This window comes from Hyposmocoma kahamanoa, unplaced genomic scaffold (genome assembly GCF_003589595.1).
Source record: "Hyposmocoma kahamanoa isolate Upper Pololo Valley unplaced genomic scaffold, ASM358959v1 120, whole genome shotgun sequence".
NCBI lineage: Eukaryota > Metazoa > Arthropoda > Insecta > Lepidoptera > Cosmopterigidae > Hyposmocoma > Hyposmocoma kahamanoa.
The window spans coordinates 1,791,082-1,817,882 of NW_020653415.1; the positions used below are offsets into that span (position 1 = coordinate 1,791,082).

The 26,801-nt window shown below is 35.9% G+C and overlaps 4 protein-coding genes across 4 annotated transcripts in view; 3 read left to right on the forward strand and 1 right to left on the reverse strand.

Annotated features, from left to right (window-relative positions):
* Window positions 1-2,383: 2,383 nt before the first annotated feature.
* LOC113240137 (CCR4-NOT transcription complex subunit 10) lies at window positions 2,384-4,241 on the forward strand. The gene is made up of 2 exons (XM_026477363.1): window positions 2,384-2,427; window positions 2,527-4,241. Exons 1-2 carry the CDS (start codon window positions 2,415-2,417, stop codon window positions 4,239-4,241), a joined length of 1,728 nt encoding a protein of 575 aa, XP_026333148.1. The 5' UTR covers window positions 2,384-2,414.
* Window positions 4,242-5,370: 1,129 nt separating this feature from the next.
* On the reverse strand, window positions 5,371-6,078 carry LOC113240160 (ribonuclease P protein subunit p29). Its single transcript, XM_026477393.1, has one exon. It carries the CDS (start codon window positions 6,028-6,030, stop codon window positions 5,398-5,400), a length of 633 nt encoding a protein of 210 aa, XP_026333178.1. The 5' UTR covers window positions 6,031-6,078; the 3' UTR covers window positions 5,371-5,397.
* Window positions 6,079-17,936: 11,858 nt separating this feature from the next.
* Window positions 17,937-20,071, forward strand: LOC113240144. The gene is made up of 2 exons (XM_026477372.1): window positions 17,937-18,489; window positions 19,333-20,071. Exons 1-2 carry the CDS (start codon window positions 17,943-17,945, stop codon window positions 19,716-19,718), a joined length of 933 nt encoding a protein of 310 aa, XP_026333157.1. The 5' UTR covers window positions 17,937-17,942; the 3' UTR covers window positions 19,719-20,071.
* A 2,457-nt stretch (window positions 20,072-22,528) lies between these two features.
* Window positions 22,529-26,801, forward strand: part of LOC113240124 (aldo-keto reductase AKR2E4-like) — a 12,444-nt gene continuing 8,171 nt past the window's right edge. Inside the window, exons 1-2 of the mRNA XM_026477350.1 lie at window positions 22,529-22,721; window positions 26,534-26,707. Coding sequence (XP_026333135.1) covers window positions 22,647-22,721; window positions 26,534-26,707 — 249 coding nt within the window. The 5' untranslated portion in view covers window positions 22,529-22,646. The remainder of the gene's footprint in view (window positions 22,722-26,533; window positions 26,708-26,801) is intronic.

The window sequence follows — 26,801 nt, forward strand, 5'->3', positions numbered from 1 at the left end:
CTTAAAAGGATTCTTTTTATCACTGCGTATAGAAAAAAGGTATAATAAGCAATATACTACACGTACATTCTACTAAATTGCATCAATGTTCTCAATTGAGCTTACAAATATACTTTGCTTTACTAAATATAAATAATAAACCACGATTAAAAATATTTATCCACGTTTTTGGATAAATATCGAGTAAATATATGTGTGTATATATTATATATTATGTATTTATGTGTATATAGGTTGCTTATATAAGTATATAGTTAGTCATATAATATTATGTGCTATATTTATATTGTGTTTAAACTATATATCATAATTATTTATAAACTTCTTCCTATCTGTTTTAATTATCATGTTATCGTTACTGCGCGTGCAAAACCAAATATAGGACTCAAATTGAAAGTGTAGAACACAGACATAATATCTGTGGTGTAGAACATCCTTATAGGGATTGGCATGCTGATTCTTTCTGAAAAAAATGGCGGACTTTTCAAGTTACAAGTACAGTTTTTACAAAGATTATTTTCATTTTAAGCATATTATGCAGAAAATACGAAGAAAGAAATAGTGATGAAAGTTAGAACCATATCCCTTATTTTAAATCAAATTACAAAAGTCTTTATCCTGAAAATTCGACTAATTACGAACTCAAAGTTTTTGTTCAAAGTGGCAATAATGTGATTTGTTAAGTGAAAATGAAAACATAAATATTGACTCCCGCCGCTTAAAAGACTATTTAGAAAATCCAAAGAAGAAAACTAAGAAGAGAAAGTGAAAACACAATGTATTAGAATCACAGTGGAAAATATTTATTGAGGATCCCGATAATAAAACGAACGAACGAAGCTGCCAGTTGCTAAAAAGTAAAAATTAAAGAAAAGTTACATTTTGGAAGATCAGACTTCACACTGTGAACAAAGCCTATCAAAAATGGTGATACCACGTGACCTATGTGGGGGGCTATTCTCGATCTCCGTCCGAAACAATTACTGTCAAATAAGTAATATTCGACAAAATTAAAAGACAAGTATCCCGTATGAAGCTTCATTCGCATTATGCGTCTTTTCATTTGGTGAAGTATTGCTTATTTGGTAGTAATTGTTTCGGACGGAGATCGAGAGTAGACCCCCTGTGCCGGACATTCCCGTGTTAGGCATGCTTGTGTCGTACGTACAGTCAAGAGCACATCAAGCTTAACACTTTGTACTTTGGACCGTTCTTATTGTAAGCGGCATAGAGTTGGATTTAAGTCTTAAGTGTCAACCGTGACGTGCTCTTGACCCTGTACGTTACGTTGTTATACACGCCAGCACATCAAACTACACTTTGACGTATCTTGTTCCGTTGCACTGGAGGCGATTTTCGAACAAAAATGTGTAGTCTGATGTGCCGTTGTCCGTACATTGACAGCCCCCGATTTTTTCGACATGATATTTAATCTATCTTGCCACCACACCATATTTCACAGTTATTCAATGCACAAATTAGAAAGATATATTCAATGTGCTCGATGGTTAGTACAGAGACGTATTATGTCTATTGGTTAGTATTTGTTAGGGCGTCATGTGATACTATAGAATAATCTACCAACTTAAATTGTATTGTATGCTTCAACTGTTACATGCAAATAAATTATTTGACTTTGATTTTGTTTTTAAAAAGGTCCTTTTCTAGCAGTGTTGCCAGATTAGGCGACTTTTCGCCATTCAGGTTACTTCGAGTGGTCGCGCATCGACTAAAAAAGTGATCGGCGCGCGACTCAGCGATATTTAGACTATATTTGAAATAGAAAAAGGCGATTTTAGGCTACTTAATAAAATATCACAAATTTGATTGGGGATTTTGTGGGAATTTAGTTGTAAAATAAATCATTTGCGGGTTTGAGTATTTCTATGTGGAATTGAGGAAATAAAAGAGTTCATATTCCCCAATGTCCGGCAGCAAGCAGAATTGTAAAGTTTTCCTTGATTTTTAGGGATTTTATGGCTTGGGCGAATGTCGGCTACTTAACACACATAAATTGGCGAATTAACTTCGCAAAAGTCTGGCAACACAGTTCTCTTTTTAAGATCTGTGATTCGCTCTGGACCTTTTGGAGGGAAAAGTGTCGTTTTTAGTTTGACTTTCAATTATTTTGTGAAATCTAGTTTAAAGTGGAATAGGATAGTGCTATTGTGCCTTAATCGAAGATTAAAACGCGAAATTATTCGAATCTCGAACTAAAATACCCGCATCGGCCCGTTTTAAGGTATCAATCCAAGCACGCCGCTTTAAATTGCCTATCCTCTTTGTGGCGGCCATATTTACAGAAACTAATTAAACTTCATGTTTAGGCTGATGGCTTTGCCAAAGCCTTAATAAATTTAAAAAAAAAAAGATCTGTCAAGTCAACCCGCAGCTGTGCTGTGTGCTGTTTTTTTATGCTTTCTCATAGTAAGTATTGTCGGTAATGTACTAACAATTTCAACGCAGTGCTGTTATAAGATAACAAACTACGTGAATTCTAAACAGAGTTATTTTCTGTCATTGAAGCCGGTGGAATGGCGAACGCGAAGGATCGCGACGAACCTGTAATTCAGGCACACCAAAGTTTCATGAAAAAGGACTACAATGCTGCTTTACTACATCTCAGCGACTTAGAGAACGCTGTTGGATCACCTAATAAAAGAATACAGCACAATAAAGCGGTGGTAGATTTCATGTCCAGCGATATGAAAAACTTGGAAAAATTCAAGAAAACTATTGTTCAGCTCATTGGTGTTACGTTCCCGGACGTTGAAATCAGTGATATTAGTTCTCCATGCTTGCTTTACAACTACGCGGTAATGTTATACCACTCTAGACATTACTACCAATGTGTTGTTATCCTAGAAAAGTTACTAGGAGCTAAGAGCAATATAAGAGATGTGAAATTGCTACAGCAAATTACTCTTCTACTTATGGAAGCTACATTATGTAGGCGCACATATGACAAGACATTAGAAATAGCTAAAAATCATGGAGAGGCTGTTAAAGCAAATAATGAAATTGCTGAATTGTTTGAAAGGCTTGTAAACAGAGCACAGCTATGTCTTGGACAAAAAGTGAAACTTAACTTAAAAGCTGACTCTGTAGAGAATATATTTGTCATCGCTCAACAACAATACTTAAATGGAGAAATAAAGGAAGCTGCAAATACTCTCGGACAGTACCGTTCATTGAAATATAGTTACAATCTCAAAACTCAAGGTGAAGATATATGGGCAGCTATTAACAATAACCTTGGAGTTATTTACTTGTCTACGAAGAAACCATTTTTAGCTGCAAAGTACTTCCAACATGCCGTGAAAGAGCATTTCAAAGCTATGGAGAGTGAGGATAGTGGAAGACTGATTACATGTAGAGATCGTCCTCTCTATGTTTATAATCTAGGTTTGGCATTACTAGCTGCAAATAATTCTGAAGGTGCCTTCGAATGTTTGGTAGAAGCAGCGAGACACTACCCTAACAATCCTCGTATCTGGCTTCATCTAGCAGAGTGTTGTGTCAAAAAATGTTGCAGTGATGAAGCACAACAGTTCACTGTCAAAAAATTAGGCAGTGGCCCGCATACCCGAATCCTTTTGTCAAAGGAAAATAAGGAAAAGTATTCCACTTCTGGGGAATCATTTGCCATACCATCGCTATCACTGGAATTTGCTGCATTATGTCTAAGAAATGCAGTTACTCTTTTGCCGAATCAAGAGCCTCCAGCAGAAGTTACTGCACCACTTATTCAGGCACCCCCTGGTCCACCAATCAACTGGAAGCAACGTTGCAAACTTAAAAATGCGACATTTGTCCTCCAAAGTTACGTATTACTCCACTTACAAGATCCGCTTTCGGCTTTAATGAGCGCAAATGAACTATTAGCTCAGCCAGATGTGTCTAACAGTCACAAAGCTTGGGCTCACATCTATGCCGCAGAGGCTTTGATAAATCTCGACCGTATTACTGATGCTGGAGAGCACTTACATCCACAAATGATACACGAATTGGTATCAGTATTACCATATCAAATGAGAGACATGATTGCCGTATCTGTATGGGCTAAAACTGCAGTCTGTAACATCCTCAGAGGAGATTTGGTGACGGCCAGAAAGATTTTACTCCAAATAAATTCACCAAGGGTTTTACCATTGCAGATGTATTTAGAAATCTGCACTGGTAACATTGATAATTGTCATACAATATTGAGAAAACTTAGGTTTAGTAATTTGTCTCAATAGCTAAATAAAGTGTGAACATAACAACCATCTTTTTTTTTTCATGAATACCTTTGTGTACAGAGACCCACACACTTGTGTCATACGAACTGTTGAAATTATCAATGAAAGCCTTTCTTTTATTTTTTTTAACACTTACTTTGTGGAAGTTAATTGGCCGTCCATAAGAACCGGAAATAGGTCAATCTCGGATCTGCTTACACAGCAAATTAAGAGTTCATTCAATGAAAGTTAACCATATGTAATAAAAAAAATCACCACATTTTTTTTCATGTGTTTAAGATTCAGTAATAAAACATATTAGCAAAATTAAAAAATTCTCCACTTTCTGGTTTAAAATGTTAAAATTTCTTGAAACGCCATGTGTATGTCAACGAAGCTCAAAGTCGTGATGACATAAATCAAACATTATTGGTGCATTTGACACTTTAAAAAGTGACCGTGCAAAGCTTTGAAAATTATAGAGATTCATTATGACAAATAAATAACGGGCCAGCATATCAACCTGGAAATTGAATCCGGGATTTCCTTACCAGTGACCACAGAGCTAACCGTTCGGCCCAACAATGTAAATAAACTTGCGCGCTAAACTCCTGCTCACATTGCTATGACAATAGTGTTGTGAAGGTGTCTATTATTTGTCGGGTGTCAATATTATTCACAATTTGTCAAAAAACTTTCATACTTTATTTGTCAAGTATTTTCAAATACTTGACAAAAAAACCGTACTCGAAAAGAAAACCCTATTTTATATTTCTGTTATACAGGTGCTCCTTTAAAGTGGTCAGTGGATTTTGTATCACTGATATTAAAATTTATTGAAGAAATAGTGATCAGTTTGCTACATCTTCTCTGTGGAATCAATAATGATAGTAATAAATTTATTTCTCTCCACAAACAATTTACACAGGTTACAATTGTTGGCTCAAAAACAGAATGACTGGTGCATATTCAAAAATAAAATAATATTGAAATGTGAGAATTTGTATACTTGCAATAAGGCACACAACAAACTAAACAAGGGGTAGACTAAGTGGGAAGATCCAAATTTAATTTTCCTGCATTTAAGTTGTCTGAAGAATTTAGCAGCTATCATAAAACAATTATAACAAAACACCACTCAATTGTGATAATGTTTTTATTAGAAATTACATTAAAACTAAAGGTCAGGATGTAAACGACTTCTAACTTTTTTAGTTGACCGTTCAGCAGGTCGTACACACAAATGTTTTCCAAACAGTGTAATTTTTAAATTTTTCACCGTCATTTTAAATACACATTGCTTTTTAGGTATTGTTGTCACTATATTATCCTTGGACACAATTTTAAAAGTGTTCCTAGTGTCCATAATGCAGATTCCCTCTTTAAATACGTAACTTGCACATTTTGAACGCACTACTTGTAAAAAACTCCCATGAAAATCGGCCTTATAAAGAGTCTGTGCGAAATTTTCCCACCCGTTACTATTAATACTAGGCAGAGGTTTATGCAATTCTAATATTTCACTCATATAATCCGTCCAAATTTGATGCATTGGTAAAACATCTTCATATTTGACACTGTTTCTAGGTATATCATAAAAACCAAGTGCTTTCTTTTCTGTCCTGGTTAGACAACGAGTTTTCTTCCTTTTAGGCTTCTTTTTGCCAGTTTTACTTCTTTGTTTAGCAAGTGTAAAGTCTTTTTTTAGTTCAGCTTCTATATTTGGTACATCACCTTTTGGTACATTGTCTTTAAGGAAGTTTATAACAGATTGGGTAGCTTCATTTCCAAGTGTTTCTTCTGCAGACATGATCGTCGATATTTCTTCATTTATAAAAAGTAATTATGTAGCATTTTCGGGGTTACGATCAACTTTGTTGAGATATGAAGATAACCCAGTCACATGACCAAAACATAACCTTAATCGATCTTTGCCAATCTTTGCTTTAAAAGACGGAATAAAATGACATTTGTAGGGTTGCCAGTTATCGTAAAATTTTAAATAGTTATGTAGTTGTTGTCGACAGTTTTATCGGTAGATTGTAAAAGAAGGATGGCGACATCCCGTGTATTTTGTAACCCAGTTTTTTTGACGACATGCATTAAAGAGACCTATTAATACTTGAGTTTCATTATCAAAGCATCAAAAAAGCGAATTGAGTACAGCCTGTACAAGCTGGGGGTTATAAATTTGATATAGGTTTATAACAACTTCCTGTATTTCGCTTCAGATATTTGTTCGTAGTAGCAGAAAACCACAAGTATTCATTTTATTCCTAAAAATAATAAAGAACTTGCTGAATATTTCTAAATCTGCCAAACTCTGCCACTTTTAATACAACGTAAAATAAAAAATTAAATAAAATTAAATCTGCCCAAATGGCAGAAATGGTCACATTGTTCTCAATCCCAAAGTGACATTGACATTGGCAAGAGGCCTCTTGTCAAAACATTCCTTTGCTAACATTCGTATCTCTCATTTAAATATTGTCTAAACGTTTTTGTCACATCGTGTCTTATTTTTTAATTTATATAATTATTGTTTAATTGATTATTTGTAGGTAGTATTAGGTAAGTAAACATTCAATCATGCTTAAAATGAAACGTACGTACAAGAACGTCACCTAATCTATGGTCGAACTGAATCAATTGCTTTGTGTTCTTGCATCTATTCTAAAATACATTGATTTGCAATTTCTTTATTCCCGATTTCTAAAAATATATAAAAATATATTAATAACTAGGCATAAACTAAAACGTAAAATTATACTAGCAAAGTCCATGAACGACACTTTGTTGATTTTGGATCAGCTTTCGCCATCCTTCTTTGCCATTGTGAATGTCACGACGTTCTAATGATTACGTACTAATTTCGTTATTGCTTTACTTATTCTTATTTTGACAGTGGGCTTACTCGTATCGAAATCAATTTTTATTTATATACGTTTTATAGTAAGAACAGGCAGATTTGGTTTCTATATTGAACTACAATGAAAAACTTTAAAACATGTCTCCTCTTTGTATTTTTAATAGACATAGGTCTAAATGTGGTGTATGTATAGATACGTACGTATGAACTCCAAAAAAATTGAAAATTCAAATGAACCTGTGCTCACCAGTTGAGCTAATAATGTGTCGATGATTCAAATGAAACTAGTTGGACAATTTATTGCATAAACGCGACCAACATTCAACGATAGAATATTAAACCTTATCAACTGCACTCACTAGCTACTTGTAAGCGGGCAACACTTTCGCACAACAACTGTAATTTACTCCATCTCCAAAAAAGACGGACTGTAAATAATTTAATAAGTGCTCTGTGCCTAGTGCCAACACTATCATGGAAAATTTTTATTTTCAAAAGATCACATTTTTCAATAAAATAAATATTTTTCCTTTGACTTCCACGTTTGAAGTTGCTTGTTGTCAAAAGTTACTGAACGGAAACAATGGAGACATGAAAGGCTTTTTTCGCTGATGTGAAATCATTTGAAATCTATTTTTTCTACTAAGTGGCTTTTACATAAACAAGTTTATTTTATAATTCACGTTAAATTAATCTTCAAATATTTCTAAACGTAGAATATAATTAGAGCATTCGAAACATTCGAAACTATATTAAATTGGAAAATTTCTGGAAAAATTTCCACTCAGTTTTGAAATATTTCGAAAAATACCTAACAGTATCTGTGCCTAACTCTGAAAATGAAAAAAGTAGGTATAATATTATAAAAACGTGCGTGGAGCCAATAATTAGTGATGCCATGATGTGATGATGAATCTACGGAAAACAAAATAATAGCAAATCTACAGATTTTTGTTCCATCCACTCAAACAATAGTATAAAAAAATAAAATGGTGTGTAAAACGAAACGCAACGGAAAAACGACAATCAACTTGTAGATGTTTACAAGAACGGTCCAAACCAAATTTGTTGGTATATATTTTAAGCCTTCGAAACAATGAATTTATTGCAAACCAAAATTCCAGACTCACGAAATTCAGCCGTTAAGTGGCCAGCTCGATCATGTGACTTTTTATAGACCACAAAATTCTCCTTTAAAAACAGTTAAGATTAGTTAACATGTTCGATTTATTCGAACTTATCCTAACAATGCATAGCTGAATTATCATTGAACAATTTCAATATTCTAAACCTAGGTTAGGGTGTTTTATGACATCTCAAAAAATTATTCCGTTCAGTTAGCGGACGGCAGATTTGACCTCCATCTCATGTGATGTAAAGTGACGATGAGGTTGACGATGGAGCATGCATACCAAAATAATGTCTATTCACTCTTGCCTTGAAAAGACCCAAGTTATAACGTTCAGGGAGGAAGTCTGCAGGCAGGAATATAAACGTGGAAGCGTTAAGCTTCGTGCGAAACTTTGGAATATCACATCATCATCACACAACATAGGGGTGGAACCCAAGCCTACGCTAGTCCCCCGGTGATGGAAAGGGGAAGGCGGTATTAAATCGTGTAATCCCGTCGCTCACTCTCCACCTGTAAAATAGGTGGATCCTATTAATTATTAATATCAATATCAGTTAGTTGATTTCAATTATTGCCATGATGGTGGTCACTACAAAGGCTTGAACCAGTGTCAGTTTTACATGAAAAATATTTGTCATTGTAATAAAATAAATCAAAATTTGACGGTGTATAGTTTTTTCCAGTTTTCTATGTCTATGTTTTTTCGGTAAAGCAGCTTTTTAGCTACAAAACAATTGTAATCTGAGTTTAGTAATTCTGAAATATCATGGACAGGTTTATTATTTATTTCATATTTTACAATGTCCTTAGTGTTAAATACGAATGTAAAAATAACTATATTGAAATAATATCGTAAAATTAGTGTATTAATAAGTTGACTGTATATTGTGGTGTAACTTTCAGTGATGAAGACAAATTGGGTATTCCCCCGGTAGTGTTTTGCCCGGGTTATATCAGAGATAATAAATTGCTGGATTTTTATGGAAGGTAGTAAAAGGGTGTCGTCACACGAGTGGCATTTAGACTGCACCCATATGCAACCAGCGTATCGCACCTCCGTTAAAACACAGACTTAATTGCAAAAAATTGTGCTTCCAAACCATTTTTAAAATGCAATTTATACGGATAAACATACTCATTATACGTTCCTTCATTTTTCTATAGAGGGCGTAATGCGCATAGTAAGCACTTCAAGTGTGCTCAATAGCCATATAAAACTTGTAATTCATTTTCTGTAAATTTTATAAATGTAAGGTGTGGCATACAGTCGCCTTCGGTTGAAACTTCTGTTTTATAATATAATAAATAATAATAATGTGACAGACAACAACGCGTTATGTTTTGATTCTATTCATATCAATGTTCGTTCAAGTGACATGAGAATACCAATTTTGGATAGGACTTCGATCGAACGACTTCAACGATAGACGATCGTAACGACTAATGAACGACATCTTAGATAGTGAAATTTGACGTTTAGAATCGATTTAAGTTCCATTCGCATACCAGAATACGCTTTAACGACATTTGGATCGAACGACTTTAAAATTGGACTCGTTGAAATTCGACTGTCACACGTGAATACCAAGAAGCAGTTCAACGACTAAATCGCTACGATATCGTAACGGTTTGATTATGTGAATCGCACTACTGGTCTCAGCTAGGTAATTCCCTGTACGATGAGTACCAGAGTAACAGAATTATCTCTGGGGCACTTGTCAGAATAGCGAATTTAACTTTTCTAAAATGGTTGTAATTTTAGAAAAGTTAAATTCTCAACTTGGTTCTACCGGGAATCGAACCCGGCTCCTCCTCTTCCAGTGTCCACTGTAGTGTAACCCTGCCACTTCACGCACACATTTGCGCGTGTGCAGATAGCGCCTTGCTGTATGTAGTAGTAGTAGGCAAATAACTTTCGATCGTTGTAGGAAGTGTTCGGAGTGTGCCCATGTATATAACTGCATATAGTCGATTCTGACTGGGAGCAGTTAGCGATGGGACGAGTTGTATTTGTTTCAACTCGAGTTGTAACTCGAGTTAACTCGACTAGGTGTTTGACAGAGCAACCGTGAGTCGCAAGTAGAACTCAAATCGACGATTCACCGAGTTGGACACGATCGGCCGGCCGACCGTGCTCGAGCGTGACCGAAGGTCACCGAACCGACCGACCTAGCTCGAGTTCACAAAATGTAGCTCGAGTTGACTCGTTGTGGGAGTAACTCGAGTTAAATAACTCGACTCGCCCATCGCTCGCGACTCGAGCGTGTTCTGAAGGTCACCGACACGCAGTATGAATGAAGTATTCGGTTCGGCGGGTGGCTGGGCGGGTTAACCAGGGTTAACCGAGTTAGCTTGAGTTCATCAAAAAGTAACTCGAGTTGACTCGTTATAAATTGAAGTCTCGACAGTATGCATTAACTGTAGACATGCATTCCTTCAGTCAGCAGCCTAAATAATTGTTATACGAATTAATTCTTTAATAATAGGATAACAGGTGACCATTATTACGATAAGATTGCTTACGTCGAGACGTAATATTAAGACAAGATATATCAATTCATTACAAAGTACTTGTGGATATCACAAACTAATAGGAGTTACTACGTACGTGGTGGATATTAATAAAAGTTAGTTGCCATGATAATGAGGGTAATACTGCTACTAAAAATTATTTTTTTCTATACCTGTATTCGGATACACGCAAATCGTAAATTGCTAGTCAATTTTTTTTTGAGTTTGTGGTATGCGTAATCAACGACAGTCGGAAAAAGGTGTTCGACATACATAGATACACGTATAGATATAGCTACAAAGAGCGACATGGAGTTGTTAAAACTACCAAATAATAATTAATTACGGTTCTCGAATTTCGGATTTCCAGAAATGGTTTTACTGCATCGTAGGACAAAACTACTGACCTAGGAAATCTAAGTTGATTTTTAAAGTAATTCTAATGGAGCCATGTAAAAAATGCAGTAGATTACTGATGTTTTACCAAAACAGATAATAAAGTAACGAGAATGGTCACTCTGCGACCCGTCCTTAGCCGCATACTGACGGTCACATTGATGGAACAGCGACATTTGTAAGTGGAACTTAAGAAAAAAAATTATTGAAAACTTTATTTACGAGGGGAAGTTTAGGACATTTTAGTTTCCAAGAGAATCGTGATCGCGCTCTAAAAATATTTATTTCAATTCAAAAACACAGTATAACAGTTGTTCATAAATTCGAACCACTAGCACAGAAATGTCGTATTTTTTTTAATAAAAAAAACTACTGCGTTTTTGACGTTCTTACACGTGTATGAAGATAAATAGACGTATACATAGAATAAAGAGAGGAGTTTCCTTCACCCGAAAATCCGGAATTAGAAAAAAGTAATTAATTAATATTTGGTGGTTTTAACAACTCGTATGTCGCTCCGCTATAACTATACATGTGTATTGGTAATCAACAAGTTGAATCTGTAATTTCACCTTATCTGGTGAAATTATAGGTACCTACATGGCGCTTGTCAACTTGGCGTTGGCTACAAGTAACAAGTTGGTAACAAGTTGAATCTGTAATTTCACCTTATCTGGTGAAATTATAGGTACCTACATGGCGCTTGTCAACTTGGCGTTAGCTGTATATTAAACCGTAAATTGATTCCATGCAAATTATAATGCAAAACACCTCTTGAGTGCAGATTCGTTAGTGGTAATTAAACCATGAACCTCCTGCTCAGAGGCTAGCGTTCTCTCAACCATATTGCTGAGGTAGTTAATAAAGAGTAATTGAAGAATATAATATACTGTTCCAAAAAAAAATTTTTAAGTGGCCCATTCACTATCTGCACGGCAGTCCACCGCGCAGGCAGGAGACTGGTCACACACTAAACTGCATATAACCAACGTATGGAGTCTCGCAGGACGCATTGCAGGATTGCAGTAGTGCAATCCCTATAAGACTGCAATGCATTAGTGCCCCCTTTTGGCCATGACCAACAACTTGGCTTTGACACCTTAATGCGGGTTCACCAGTCTTTTACTTGCGTTTTTCGCTTGCTTGCGTGACTGGCTTCGCGCGTACTCAGAGATCTGTTGCGTACACGTAGGTAGGACTGTTCACGAGTTGTTCGCTTGTGCTAGCCGTTTGCTTTGCTTTGGATGTCTTTGTGTTGCGTGGTTTGAGATCTAGCAAGTTTGATATTTCCACGCAAGCAACAAGGAATGTTTGCGGAAGACAGCACCACTCGACAACCCAAACAATGGCAAGGCGCCGCGTACGCGCGATTTAAGGAAAAGTAAATCTGAAAGACACGTAAACGCCTTTGCGCGGAAGCCAGTTTTTACGCTATGGACACAGCCAGTCAAGCTAGTGAAAAACGCAAGTGAAACAGTCGTGAACCCGGCATTAATAGTAAAATAACGCATTCACTCATAGCCCCGCACTATTAAAACCCTGTGTCGTGGGTGCCATGGACACACACATAGGGTCGTATTCCAGAACTTCGAGTTCTGGAATACGACTCTAATGGCAAAGACTTGAGTATGATTTCTAGTGCTCTAATTAAATCATACTCAAGACCTGACTTGAGCATTGAGTAGAGTTTTGGAATACGACCCATAGACAACCAAAAATCACATCCAAACTCAGGAGAAACACAGGTAGGGCATACAAATATTTCTCAGACGGTAGACCAGCATGGTAATAGTTCGGCCACGGAGGCAGTCGAATTTAACTTAAATTTTTAGGCAACTTTTTTGAAGCTGGAATAAATTCGGTTAGGTTAGGTTAGTGTTGGATTATCGAAAAATTTTTTTTAGAAAAATTCATATTTTTCTAACAAAAAATTTGAATATGGAAACATATTACACATACAACTTACAATTGACATTTATTAATATTGAACGCAAACGATAAAACCATTATAAAAAGACTTACAAAATGCTATGATTCTTCTTTTTTTCTAGTAGTAGCAGTAGAGCTTCTTGTGAAAGAGTTCGCATAGGGAAATACTGCCACCTTCTCTATTTTTGCCGCCCAGCAGTAATGTCAGCATTACTGTGTTACGGTTTAGAAGGGTAAGGGTGCTGATGAAATTACAGGCACATGGGACTTGTGAACTTAGGTATGTCACAGGGTGACGGGCGCAGTGGCAGTACACATCAGATCTTTGCTATTTAAAGCACCGAGTGGCACTGCAACTGTTATGGACAGTGGCCTGTAGCTTACCATCCGGCCCACGACTTGTACGTCGCGTCACTTGATATTATAAAAAAAAAACAAAATCTCGTTTTACTCTAACTTGCTTTCACAAAGTTATTTTATAATATTAATAACACTTCAAAAGATATGTGGAAACATAGAAAATAATATGAGCCGTCGAATTGTATTTTTCCAATTTTTCTAAAAATTCTCAACAGTACGTAGGGCTAACATGGCATTGCTACGTGTATCCGAATTCACTTACAGTTGATTCACAAGGGAATTCCCGTTGTTTAATTTATTCGGATTATTTGGCTCAACGGATATTGATATTTTTGTTATTGAATAGATTATGCTGTTTTGTGCCACTTTGTACTTTCTGTTGTGTGCGTTTTTCGCCGCCGACTTAAAACAATGGGCGGTCTTTAATTCGACTGGAGGTGTAATGTTGATGTTTTTATTACATATATGGAGAAAGTGATATAAATGAAAAAGTTACAAGTATATCGCGAACCCATTAGGTACTTACATCGCGCTCTCCATTCGATTTTGTCCCAAATTTTAGCCTAGTTTGCATCAGAAACAAGAAAAAAGACATTTATCATTTAGTTCAAACGTTAATACCATATAAAATAAAACAAACAATACATAGTTTTATGTATTGTTTGTTATTATGTATTATGTATATTATATATTATGGCCTACATTTATTTCTCTCGTGAGTTTGGGTGTAATTTGTGGTTGTCTATGTGTGTGTCCATGGCACCCGCGACACAGGGTTTCCCTAGTTCGGGGCCATGTTGAGTGTGTGCGTTATAAAAAAAAAATGTATACTGCATATTGTTTACTCCATCTTTACTTACGTTTCCTTTGTATTGTAGTTAGTGCTTTATTTCCTTTTGCGTCATGATTTTGGTGATAATGGATTTGGTTGTTTTTAATCATTTACAACTAGGTATACCTAAAAAAAAGTATACCTATTTGATAATGTAACTACACAATTAACATACTTATCCGAAGTTAAATACAAAGAATCGTTTTTTTTTATTTTAACTCTGTCATTCTCGGGCTAGTGTTCACTACCTACATTCCGTGGCAATTTATTATTTAAATATTCAAGTATATAAACGTGTACTTATTAAATAATATCTCACGATACAGTAGTCTAGTCACAGTACTCTAGTAGTATTGCACGATAAACATAACGAATACTTAAATAATAAAAATTGCCACAAAAATTTGGTAGTGAACACTAGTTCGAAAATGATCGACTTAACATCACACAGTACATTTACTCAAATATTTTATATAAATAAAATAAAATAAAATAAAAGTAAATATATACATAATTTTAATAAGAAAGAAGATATCCCTAATGTTAACTTTAGAGCTAAGTCTAAACTCATGGTACCAAAATTTCTTTTAACCAAGGTAAACGAGTTTTCTATGGGGAACTGTATCCGTTTTTACAATAAGATTCCGGAGCATATATTAAGATTATCATTTCCTAAGTTCAAAAACTACATTAAAAATATTTTTATTGAAAAGTCATATTACAAAATTGAAGACTACGTGTTAGATAAAGATAAGGAAAGACGGCATGGCTCCAGATTCCACACAAATTTAATTCCATAGCATTTAAGTTTATTTGAAAAGAGCAATCCCTAGAGTTTCTTGCTCGTTCTTCTCAGGGAGGTCAGCGTAGTGAACGAGCAGTAGCTTAAATGTGATGTTTTCAAGTGTAAATTATTTTACCTATGGAATTAATAATTCTTTGACTTTGACTTCATTTTGTTTGTTAGCAACAAGGGCCGCTGTATACGACAAGCGTTAGACGTGCATTCAACACGAGTACAAGTAAGCTGAAATGTTTACTCAGTGATATGTTTTCTCTTCAAATATGTAGTACTATAACTGTTTAACGTATTTAATTTCGTTATTTCTATCTATTATGTTTTTCAACTTACTTTATACAATGTTTGTATCATTGTAAATAATTATTTGTGAATTTTTTATTAGCCCTCAGTATACATGCACTGGTCTGTCAGGTGTGTATAAGCTTTTCGAAAATGATGAAAAAAAAACACGTGCCGACTACACGAATTGTATTTCTTAAATCGCAGTAGGCGTTCAAATGCCCACACGCGTGCTACGCTTATCATCTGAACCGGTCCTAAATATGAGTGGCGTAAGACCTTGATTACTCATAATGAGGATCTCCTAGTTTGGGAGCTAGCGACAATTTTGTATCTGCTTTTGTGTCGTTAGTAATTTTGCAACAAAAAGGTGAAAGTCTCATTTTGAGATATGAAAGTTCCCATGTTCATGTACCTACATTCAAGAGCGACTCTAAAATTAAACTTCGACACACGCTACTCCGACAATATGTTACATCGATATGACTTTACTCGAATATTATGCTACTCTGACATGTTACATCGACATGATTTCACTCAGACTCTACGATACTTCGACAACACACGAGATGTTTCTTAAAAAATATTTGTACTCAAGTAAGTAATGTAAGAAGTAAGTAAGTAAGTAAGGTAAAAAGTAAGTAAATTCATCATTACAAACCCATGTGGGAAATGGTTTCTTATTATATATCGATCAAAATACCAAAAAAAAAAACAAGTATAATCGAAAAATTCTTCTATTAATTCTATAAAGTCTAACAAAAAATTATTAAATTAAAATATAATATTTTATTATATTTTTTTATCGAGGGTCTAAAACAAGCCAATATAAATTTTGTAGAACGACGTAGGGGGAGTAAAGTGCGTTATTTAATTCCTACGTACTAAAAAGTACGTGGTACCTGTAAAAAGAATAATAGAATAATAATATTGTAAATCGTATGTCTCATTAAAGATGTAATGTATCACCTTGTTATAACCTGTATTTATAAAATTTTGCTTATAAAACTTGTATATCGAATTTTCTATGTAGGTGGTTTGCTCCCCTGTATACGCCTAAGTGGAAGAAAATAGATTTGTAGTGCTATAAATTAAATATACGATAAGATCTTTCCGATATAAATAATCTCCTTTATATAAAGAACGAAATATATATTATAATAATTATTCAATTTTCATTTATTTTTGGAATAACTTAACGAAATATTCCGTGACAAAATTGTTATCGTGTTTTGTGAAAAAGGTAAGATATTTTTTGTGGTTTTTATACTTAATAAGTCATGTAGTCATATACATATAAGCATACATAGCAGAAAAGCAGCGATGAACCTAGTTGATAGAACGCGTAGCGTGCGTCACAAGCAGGAGATTTGAGTAATTTTCAAGTTAGTTTTCTGTGGGGTAGCGTGGTCGACAGTGACCAAGTGTACACCATGAACCGCGCCAATAACCCAGAAACGCAATATTGGAATTTGGTGCAAATCGCACCTGGTGCGCTTTTAATATAGGCACCTCTCTTTCTAGTCTACAGCGAGCTAGCGGCACAGAAGAACGAAATTGTTCTCGCACACGCGAGAAGAAAAATTTCGTTTGACTTGTCTGTGCAGAAGCTGCATGTTAATAGATATAACAGATTAGCCAGCAATGCTTTTTATTGAGGTAGTTAAAACAAGCAACGGGTTTTTAGGCACATTGCTACATAATCTCAAATTTTACAAATATGGGGTGTAGCAGAATGAACCACTTTTAAGGTGTATGAACCTATGACAACTCAGTGATAATTCGATTAAAATTTAAACACGAAAATGTTGACTGCTAAATAATTAAAAAAAAATCACAAAGTAAGTGCGCGACTGAGTTACAAACTTTCTATTTTAAATTTGTCAGTAATTTTCAGGTAACTTTTTTGTACTCAATTTTGAATTATCCTTGTGAGACTCAAGTTGTTTTTTTGGGTCTAATTCATTATTATGTTTTTAAAAGCGTGTGGTTTTTTTTAAAATTATGCTTAATATTTCTGTTGGATGCACAAAAACTAAGTAGAAGTACTACTTTATAATACCCAGTAAAATTACCTATAATTCTAAGCAAAAAGTGTATAATTTAGGTTCAAAAGTTCTAGTTGCTGATGAGATTCTTATAAAATACGAGTTCAACAATTGTCACTTCCACCTAAGGGTAAAACGTTTATTACATTAACCCGATTTAAAGGGTCCTAAGCGCGTTTACGTATTGCATCCTATTCGTATTCGTTCCGAATCCGAGACTATACAAATCTGGAAAACTCGAACCGACTTCGGATGTCGCTTGTGCACTACGTCCGATTCGGATCCGAGAAAATACGAATATTGCTAGTACACTTACTGATAAAATGATTCCTGTGACAATTCGGACCATCATTTCTCGGATTCGGAACTCGGACGCAGTGCGCAATATATATATATATATACATATATATATGTGTATAAGTGGCCCAAATTAAGGACCTCAACAGTCTTATTTTTATTACACCTCCCTAGTTTAGGGTTTTAAATATAATAACCGTGTAAGATTAATTAGATGTTTTTAAATTTTAGTTAATCAAGATGAGAATTAAGGGAATGGTCAGAACAATGTACGACTATGCTGAGCGTTATATTACTCTTCGGGACTGCGAGGTGGTTATCGACGGACAGAGTTTCTTCTATCAATTGTATAGAGTCAGCGGTTTGCAGTCTATGTTTGGATGTGAGAGCGACAAATATGCTCAGTTCCTACGAAACTATTTGAGTAAATTTAAAAAAGCCAACGTCAAATGCTACTTCTTTTTTAAAGGAGGTCACGAGGATGCCTCTAAAATGTGGAATAAAAATAATCCACACAAAACTGAACAGTTTAAAATCGGTAAAACAGCCGTTGGAAATGTAGATTGCAAACCACTAATTTTCACAAAAGAAGTTTACGAACAAGTATTGGAAGAAATGCATTTTGACTACGTTATTTGTCAATACGAGTCGAAAAGGGAATGCATTGCATTTGCACAAACACGAAATTGCCCAATAATTAGCTACGACATTGAATATGGCTTTTCTGGAGTTCCGTATATTTCTGCTAATCCTCACTCAAAAGAGCATCTTAATATGCCTCGATGCAAAGTATTTACCTTGGATAATTTAATGCGTAAGTTTCTAATAGACAAAGAAAAAATTGCCATTTTCATTGTGCTGACTGATGAATATATATTCCCAGAAAATCACTTCCAGAATTTTATGGAAGCCAAGAATATACCCCTAAGTCCGCAGCACGTCAGAAACGAAAAGATTTTTGACTGGCTTTCACGTGTTGACAGTCCAATTGCTTTAAGTCAAATCTTCGAATACATAACACCAGAACATCAAACATTTTTTTCGAAAAAGAAAGAAGAAGTAATGGCGTTCATACGTCGACAAGAGAAACCGGGTTTGCCTTCGCAATATTTGGAGAGTCAGATGAATCTTCAGTTCGTGGAAAATGATCCACAATGGTTTGAAAAGGGAGTTGTGACAAAGGCTGTTGCAATTCCGTACGTTAATTTGTACCGATGGCAGACGATGCCAGGTTCGTGGGCCACCACAGACAATGGTGCTTCTGAGGCGTTGCTGCTCTCCTTGGACATCATAAAATATGCATTCGGTTTGCTAACGAATTTTGGTAAAGACGAATTTAAGATTGTACGCGAAACGTGCTTGGGCATTATGGAAGAGATTTCGGAAAATATGCCAAGTAACTTTCGGAAACCGATTTATAATGCTATAGAAAGTCCATTTGAAAATGGCTGGAGTCGAGTGCGCTCACTTGGCTTATTCGAGCATTTTCTGACGGAAACATTGCCAATGTTTGATTTAACTATTCTGAGGAGGCTGCCTGAAGATGCAAGACTCCTTGTCATAGCTCTTGTTTACTTTTCACGTAAAAAAACTGAGATTGCCATTAACGAAGTCTGTAGTGTGCTATTATCGTATTTGGTACTAAATGTTCTTTCAGATCCTGTGGATGGGGATACAGGCATTGATAACCATCTGATACTCTATGCAGACAAACTTGCAGCAAGACGTAACTTAGCGGAGTATTTGGATGAATTGGCGGAAGATGATGATATGGTTATTTTCGATGGACAAAGGATTCATACTATTGTGGAATTTCAGCTTTGTTTGCAGCATTTGAATTTCTTAAACCGTCTTTGTGGTCGACCATACCAATCAACGGTTTACAGCAAGACGTATAACGGAACTTTGGTGCACAGAATCTTGTTTTCTTTAACAAATCAGAATGAAGGCACTTGTGCGTTTATAGAGAATAAGCTGAAAACAGCTCCAACTGTACTCGCGTTCTGGAATCGACTTATCGGTGCGTTTGACGAAATCAATTAAGCAAGAAGCATTATGCCACCTTAGTGTTTAGTTACAATTTATTACAAGGCGGACCATGACCTGCAACGCAAGACCGGTCGCTCTTTTGGGGGACGCCTATATACAAAGCAGTGGACGTCTTTCGGCTGAAATGATGATGATGAATTTGTTATCCTAAATACAAGGATAATTGGAAAAACGCTATGTGACTCACGATTTGGGTGCGTTTCTAATAGCCCTTGTTTGCCTTATTACATTGCTTCGCCCTGTCCAATGTGGAAATTTGATAATATTTATGTTTTGTGACATTTCCGAAATAGTTTTTTAGAAATCATGTTTTGTACAATTTCTGCAAATAATCTCTAAAAAAAATCTGTCAAAATTAACAAACTAGACATTTTTATTTTCCATGATTTTCCCATGACAACTTATTTACCAATATCTAAATTAACATTAAAGTTTTGAATAAATGTTTGATTCTAAGTTTGGAAATAGAAGAATGTTCAACAAGGGTAATACTTAAGACGCTGACAAGCGTCGATGACCTTGAGCGATAACGTGCCTACTATAATTTCTCCAATAAGGTGGCGCCATACGCCCCGATGCGGTAAGAGCGTGGTAGTTGGACCTTCCGCTTGATTTAACATAAAATTGATTGCCACTAACTAACAGATGGCGTTGTATTTAAAATCCACACATGCTATCAAACCAAAAAATATCAAAGCATAAAGAAACAAGAAAAAACCCACACCTCGAGTGAAATTGAATTATGTATTTAGGTAGAATACCAAACGTGTCCTTTACCCGCTCACAAAAGATCCTGGCAACATACCAAGCCAAAACGGAGAAAATAAAAGTCCTTCAGGGTACCAACCCTAAATAAGTAACTTTTTAATAGCTAAAAAGAACCTTGCTGCTTAACTTCATATAACGTCTTTTTAAAAATATGCTAAACGGATTCATGTCACATGTACTGAAGTACTGTAGATCTTTGGCGTTTTCATTACGAAAACCAGAATATGGTTCTCGTTAACTAAATAAAAAGATACATAATGTTTTCTATTTATTGCTATATAATATAATAGTTTCCCTATATCGTTCTCGCTGCTATAGTACATCGTTTGTCTCAAATAGAGATGCGCCGAGTACAAGTTTTACCGAGTAACCGAGTACCGAGTACTACTCGGTTTAACATTTGCCGAGCCGAGTACTCGGCCGAGTTACTCGGTTCATTACAACCGGAACGCGATGATCCTAAAAGCCCCCGTTGCTCGTTACGGCGGATATCCGGACCGAGCCATCCACCACTGATACGCATTCATCGGTGTCTCTGGTGGACCTTGGCCTGGGTATGGACTCGGCAGGGTTCGTGGTTAGGTGCGGGGATGAACACGTTCGTCTGCCCCGGTGGGATGTGGCCGGGGTGATCGTCCCGTGCGCAGCTAGCGCGTCTTGCGGTCTAGACGAGGGCCTAAGGCGAGGAGACCTGCGGAGCATGTGAGTTGCTCTTTATGTCGGGAGCTATGTCTGAACATTGGCAGGATACTATATATACATTTTTAGACTTTGATTTCATCTAAGGGTCCTATTTCAGAACTCTACTCAATGCTCAAGTCAGGACTTGTGTATGATTTAAAGCACTGAAAATCATACTCAAGTCCTTGCCATTAGGGTCGTATTTCCAGTGCTTGAAATCGTACTCAAGTCTGCTGTATTGCTTGAGTATAGTTCTGGAATACGACCCATAGAATCACTATCACACACACACACACACACGCACACGCACACGCACACGCACACTCACACGCCCACGCCCACGCACACGCACACGCACACACACACACACACACGCACACAGACGTATTTTCGTTTTTAGCTTGCTTGCGTGACTGGCTTTGCGCATACGCAAAGATCTAACGCGTACGTGCTGGCAAGACTGTTCACGAGCCTCTCACTTACGCTGGCCGCTTGCTTTGCGTTGGATTTCTTTGCGTTGCGTGAGTTTCATATCTAGCAAGCTTGATATTTCCACGCAAGCAACAGGGTATGTTTGCGGAGGACAGCACCACTGGCTAACCATAGAGCAGAAGTGTCCACGCGTTCGTGCGACCTTTACAACCAAAACAAAGGGAAGGCGCCGTGCATGCGCGCAAGTCTTGTGCCAATGCCTTTACTCAGCCAACACAAGCAAACGAAAAACGCATCCACCACGCATTACTGCTGACGCTAGTGCATCAGCAGTAATGAGTGGTAATGAGTTCAGTAATTTTCTCGTAAGTTTTTGTACTCAATTTTGGTGATAATTTTTATTATTTAATTACTCGAATATATTATCGTGAAATATTAAAGAATATTTCGGTTACCACACTCGAATATGAAATATTACTTCATGATGATATTCTATAAATATTTAAATAAAAAGAAATTGTCACTAAAATTGAGTTTAAAAACTTACCTGAAAATTATTCGGTCGTGGTCAACAATTTTAAGTCAAGTAAACAGGCGGTTTCATTTTTAATGAAACGAAAATGTCCTCTTGCATGTGTCAGAAATCTGTCAAAAACACATGTTAAATAAAGTGTATCCAGTTAAAAAATAGATCTTATTTGGACGAGGCACAGTTGATTTTTGGTTGTGTATGATTGACTTCTTTGACATTGGCAAAGTTTTACCATTTCCTTTTCATACGTAAGTCCGTGGTAAGTCCACAAATTAGAAAGATATCTTTGGTCTGTCCGTTTAGCACACGTTTGACTAATTTGACTTTGATACCTTTCTTTGGACAACACTGTATTCGCTATATACTTAAAGTTAATTAATTCGACGAAAGTTGATTTGCTGCTACTAACATTTTAATTGCGAAGAATAAAAAAGTTTGAAAGGTTATATTATAGGTTATATTACCTTTTCGCGGTATTATCTAGAACGAAAAGTTTGTTACCCACTAAAATGTCTTTTAAAATCCCCAACGTGAGCCTTTCAAATGGTGTGAAGATGCCCATTATTGCTTTGGGCACCTATGCTGTAAGTTATCTTTATTTTATGCATATTTTTTATTAAAAGTGTAGGTATAGCCGAGATTTTGGCATGACCCTTAATGTTAATTTTACCGTAAGAACAAGTAAATTCGGGTTAGAATTGATAATATACTCTTATAAAATAACTACGTGATTTATGGAGTTCTAATTGAATAAATTTAATTTCGTAGAAAATAATTTTTGAAAACAGGTACCCTCTATATTAAACCGCCGTTTTAAATCCCAATCCATAATTGCCTATTGAAGCTGTATTATATATATTATGTATACTATTAGCTGTCTGTATTTTTTTTAACTAGAACTACACTCATTAAGAAAAAAGAGGTAGAACTATGTCCGCCATCTCACCTCATAGAAAGTGACGAAGAGGTGAGATGGAGGTCAAATGCGCACTTATAATAAAAAATAAAAGAATTGCTATAATAATAAAATTATTTTAATTATAGTAGTTTAATTATAGCATTAACATCCTGCTAAGTACTAATACTTTGGTCTTATTATTATTTTTATTTTAAACTCTCGCCTCTCCCAAGGCCTAAAAGGTTAATTTTGAATTTTTAAATGGGAGAGGCGGTATTTCCCGGCAATGGCACAGTCGGCTAGGGTCAGGGACTCAGGTCCATGAATCGGCGAACAATACGTGCCGTATTGAGCAGGACCGCCTTCTGCATTTGTGCTGGAAACGACACGCCACAGAAATCCAACACGTCCAGAAATCCAAAATGTTTTTTGAAAAACACAATTTTCCCGAAATTGTGTAATTCGAGAAGAAGTGGTAATTAAGTACAATAGAATAAAGAAATAGCATAAAAAAAATGGTAATTGAATTGGCATGTTTTCACATGACAGGAGTTTGGAAGGAACTGAACTGCTTTCTATAGAGTTTTAGTGATGTTCAAAGTAGCGATGCACGACTTTGAATGATACTAATAGTAATCATTCGAATGGGCAAATCATTCGGATAAGTCGATTCCAAGCACAATAATTTGACTCGAGTTTAATGATTTATCAATACCGAATGCCTTACAGTCGGTTGGGTGCACAAGTTGAATGATTACTCATACTACATATCCAGTGATGTATGGAATTAGTTTGCTCTCTACATTCGGACATTCGAGGCAACGTGCTGCAACAATTATCGAAATTACAGATACTACTGATAATAGATACTACAAAACTGAAAAAAAACGAAATGTTACTAAATGTTATAACAAAAGAGTTATAGAATATTTTTATAATATTGCTAAGGTCATAATAATTTTCGTCCCTTTGTTTTCAAAATCGATCAGAATCGAGAACAGTGTTGCCTAACGTAAACATCACTAAAAGTTAAATTAAGCCAAAAGAATGTACAAGCGGCCATACCACGAAACTGAATGCATTATACAAAAGTGCGTTTGTTCATGGCGTATTAACAAAGGATCACAAATATATCTCACTAAGTAAAAGCCACAATGTATTACAAATCATGAGGCATGCACTGGGTTGCATATTTGTTTTCTCATAATTCACACAAATCCAAAATAATTGTTTTTAAAATAAATTATGCATCTTTTGATTACATAATCACTTGCCCGTGGAAGGAAACGTCCCTATTTACACGTTTACCTACAGTTATGATGCTTTTTCAGTTTATAATGGCAGAATTATGCATTTTTCGCGTTTTCGACTGGTGTTTATCTACGATCGAGCGCGTTCTGAAGTGTAGCAGCGGCAAGTAAGTGAATTTCACTTACTTTGGGCGCGCGAAGTACGTACACTTGCGGCGTCTATTTAGATATACATATGTCTGTGGTAGGGCCTAAAAGTCTTAGTTCCGAATATGACAGCCAAACATTTCTTCTCCGTCACGCTGTAATTACATTCGGCTTTATGTAAAGTTCAGGATGCTTAGGCTACAGGGCGATCATTTCCTACTGTTCCTTGGGATAAGATAGCGGAAATAGCGTAATTTGATGCATCGCACGTTAGGATAAATGGTTTCGTGAAACAGGGTAAATTAATATTGGGGCTGAAGTAAGAGCATTTTTTAGATTTTCAAAAGCTAATTATTGTTCATTTTGCCAACTGAATGGGACTCCTTTTTTCAGAAGATGAGTAAGAGGTTTGGCAATTTGTTGATAAATTTTCGTATAAAACGTCGGTAGTATGACATTAATCCTAAAAAGGATTTTATGTTTTTAGGGGAAACTGGAACTGGGAAATTTTCTACGGCTTTTATCTTTTCCGGGTTTGGTTTAACACCTTGATCGGTGATGATATGACCAAGATAAGACACTTCTTTACGAAGAAATTCACATTTATCTGGTTGTAGTTTGAGGTTGTAATTACGGAGTCTATTGAAAACATTAGAAAGGTTATTCATGTGAGTTTCAAGGTCATAAGAGTAAATCACGATGTCATTGAGGTAGACAAAACATTGGATGCCTTGCAGGCCTGAGAGAGCGGAGTTCATTAACCTCTGAAAGGTTGCTGGAGCAGTCTTAAGTCCAAACGGCATACGGGTAAAAATCAAAATGTCCTTGAGGAACCGAAAATGCCATCTTGCTCTGCCATATTGACTTGATGGAAACCAGAAGCAAGATCGAGGGTGCTAAAATATTTACTTTTACCGAGTTGATCTAATATTTCAGATATATTGGGAATTGGATATGAGTCGCCAATAGTTATGTCATTTAATTTGCGGTAGTCTATTACTACACGCTATTTCCGTTGCCCAGATGCTTCTGATTTTTTTGGTACCATCCATTTAGGGGAAGACCATGGAGATGTTGAGGGTTTTATAATTCCTTCATCAAGCATTTTATTGATTTGAGATTGTACTTCTTGCTTGTGTATATCCGGAAATAGATAGGATTTAGTATTGATAGGAACGGAGGAGGAAGTATGAATTTCATGTTGTAGAACGTCTGTGGACGTAAGTTTATCTCCAGGTATATGGAAAATATCAGAATAATTAGAACAGAGGTCATATAAAGCATTTGTTTTTTCCGTGTTCAGGTGAGAAACTCTTAAAAGGTCTATCACCTTCTCAGTTCGATTTAGAACATCACCGTTCTGGTACTCATTGAAATGGGTTATGTAATGAATTCCAAGGGCATTATTCTTATCTAAAGGTAGGATTTTGAGTTTCAGGTTAGAGTTAATGTGTAATGATGATTCGCATGTATTTACGATAGAAATGTTAATTCTGGAGTTTTACTATGCAATTTGCTATCAGAAGAGAGTCAATTTGTTTTTCATCAAGGATAAAACCTGACGCACAATGATGTCATATGTTAACGTACAAGATTCGTAATGAATGAAAATGAAATCATGTAAACTATATTCAAATATCATAGTCGTCTTAGTGCGAAAAGGCTCGCCTACAGCCTTGTTGCCGTTTAGTCAATGTGACCGTCAATATGCGGGGCGTGGTGCGGTATCTACAGCTAGGGAGGAGCGGAGAGTGTCCATTCTCGTTACTTTTTTAACCGACTTAAAAAAAAGGAGGAGGTTCTCAATTCGACTGTATGTTTTTTTGTATGTATGTTACGCGATAACTCCGCCATTTGTGAACCGATTTTGATGATTCATTTTTTGTTGGAAAGAAGTGGTCCCTAAATGAGACCACTTCTGAGGTACCCTCTTTGAGGAAATTGAAGAAAAGTATTCGACCGCTAAAGGTGGTAAACTAGGGGATGAATGACTTTCGAGGTCGGTTTTTTTCATCTCTGCCATTTCACCAAGTACCAAGTATAGCAGTCAAGTTTAGGATGATGCCAATTATGTCAATAACATCTCTTTAATTATTTATAGCGAAAAGCAGAACCAGGTCAATTCCGCCAAGCAGTTGAGTGGGCTATAGAGGCAGGTTACAGGCATATTGACACAGCATCTGTATACAACAATGAAGAAGAGGTTGGAGAAGCTATTAATAATAAGATTAAACAGGGACTTGTTAAAAGGGAACAACTATTCATCACCACAAAGGTATTAAATATTCATTAATTAATTATATTTCACATTTACTGGAATACTTAATATTAGGGGTTAAAGTATGAAATTGCCGTTTTATTGCAATAGG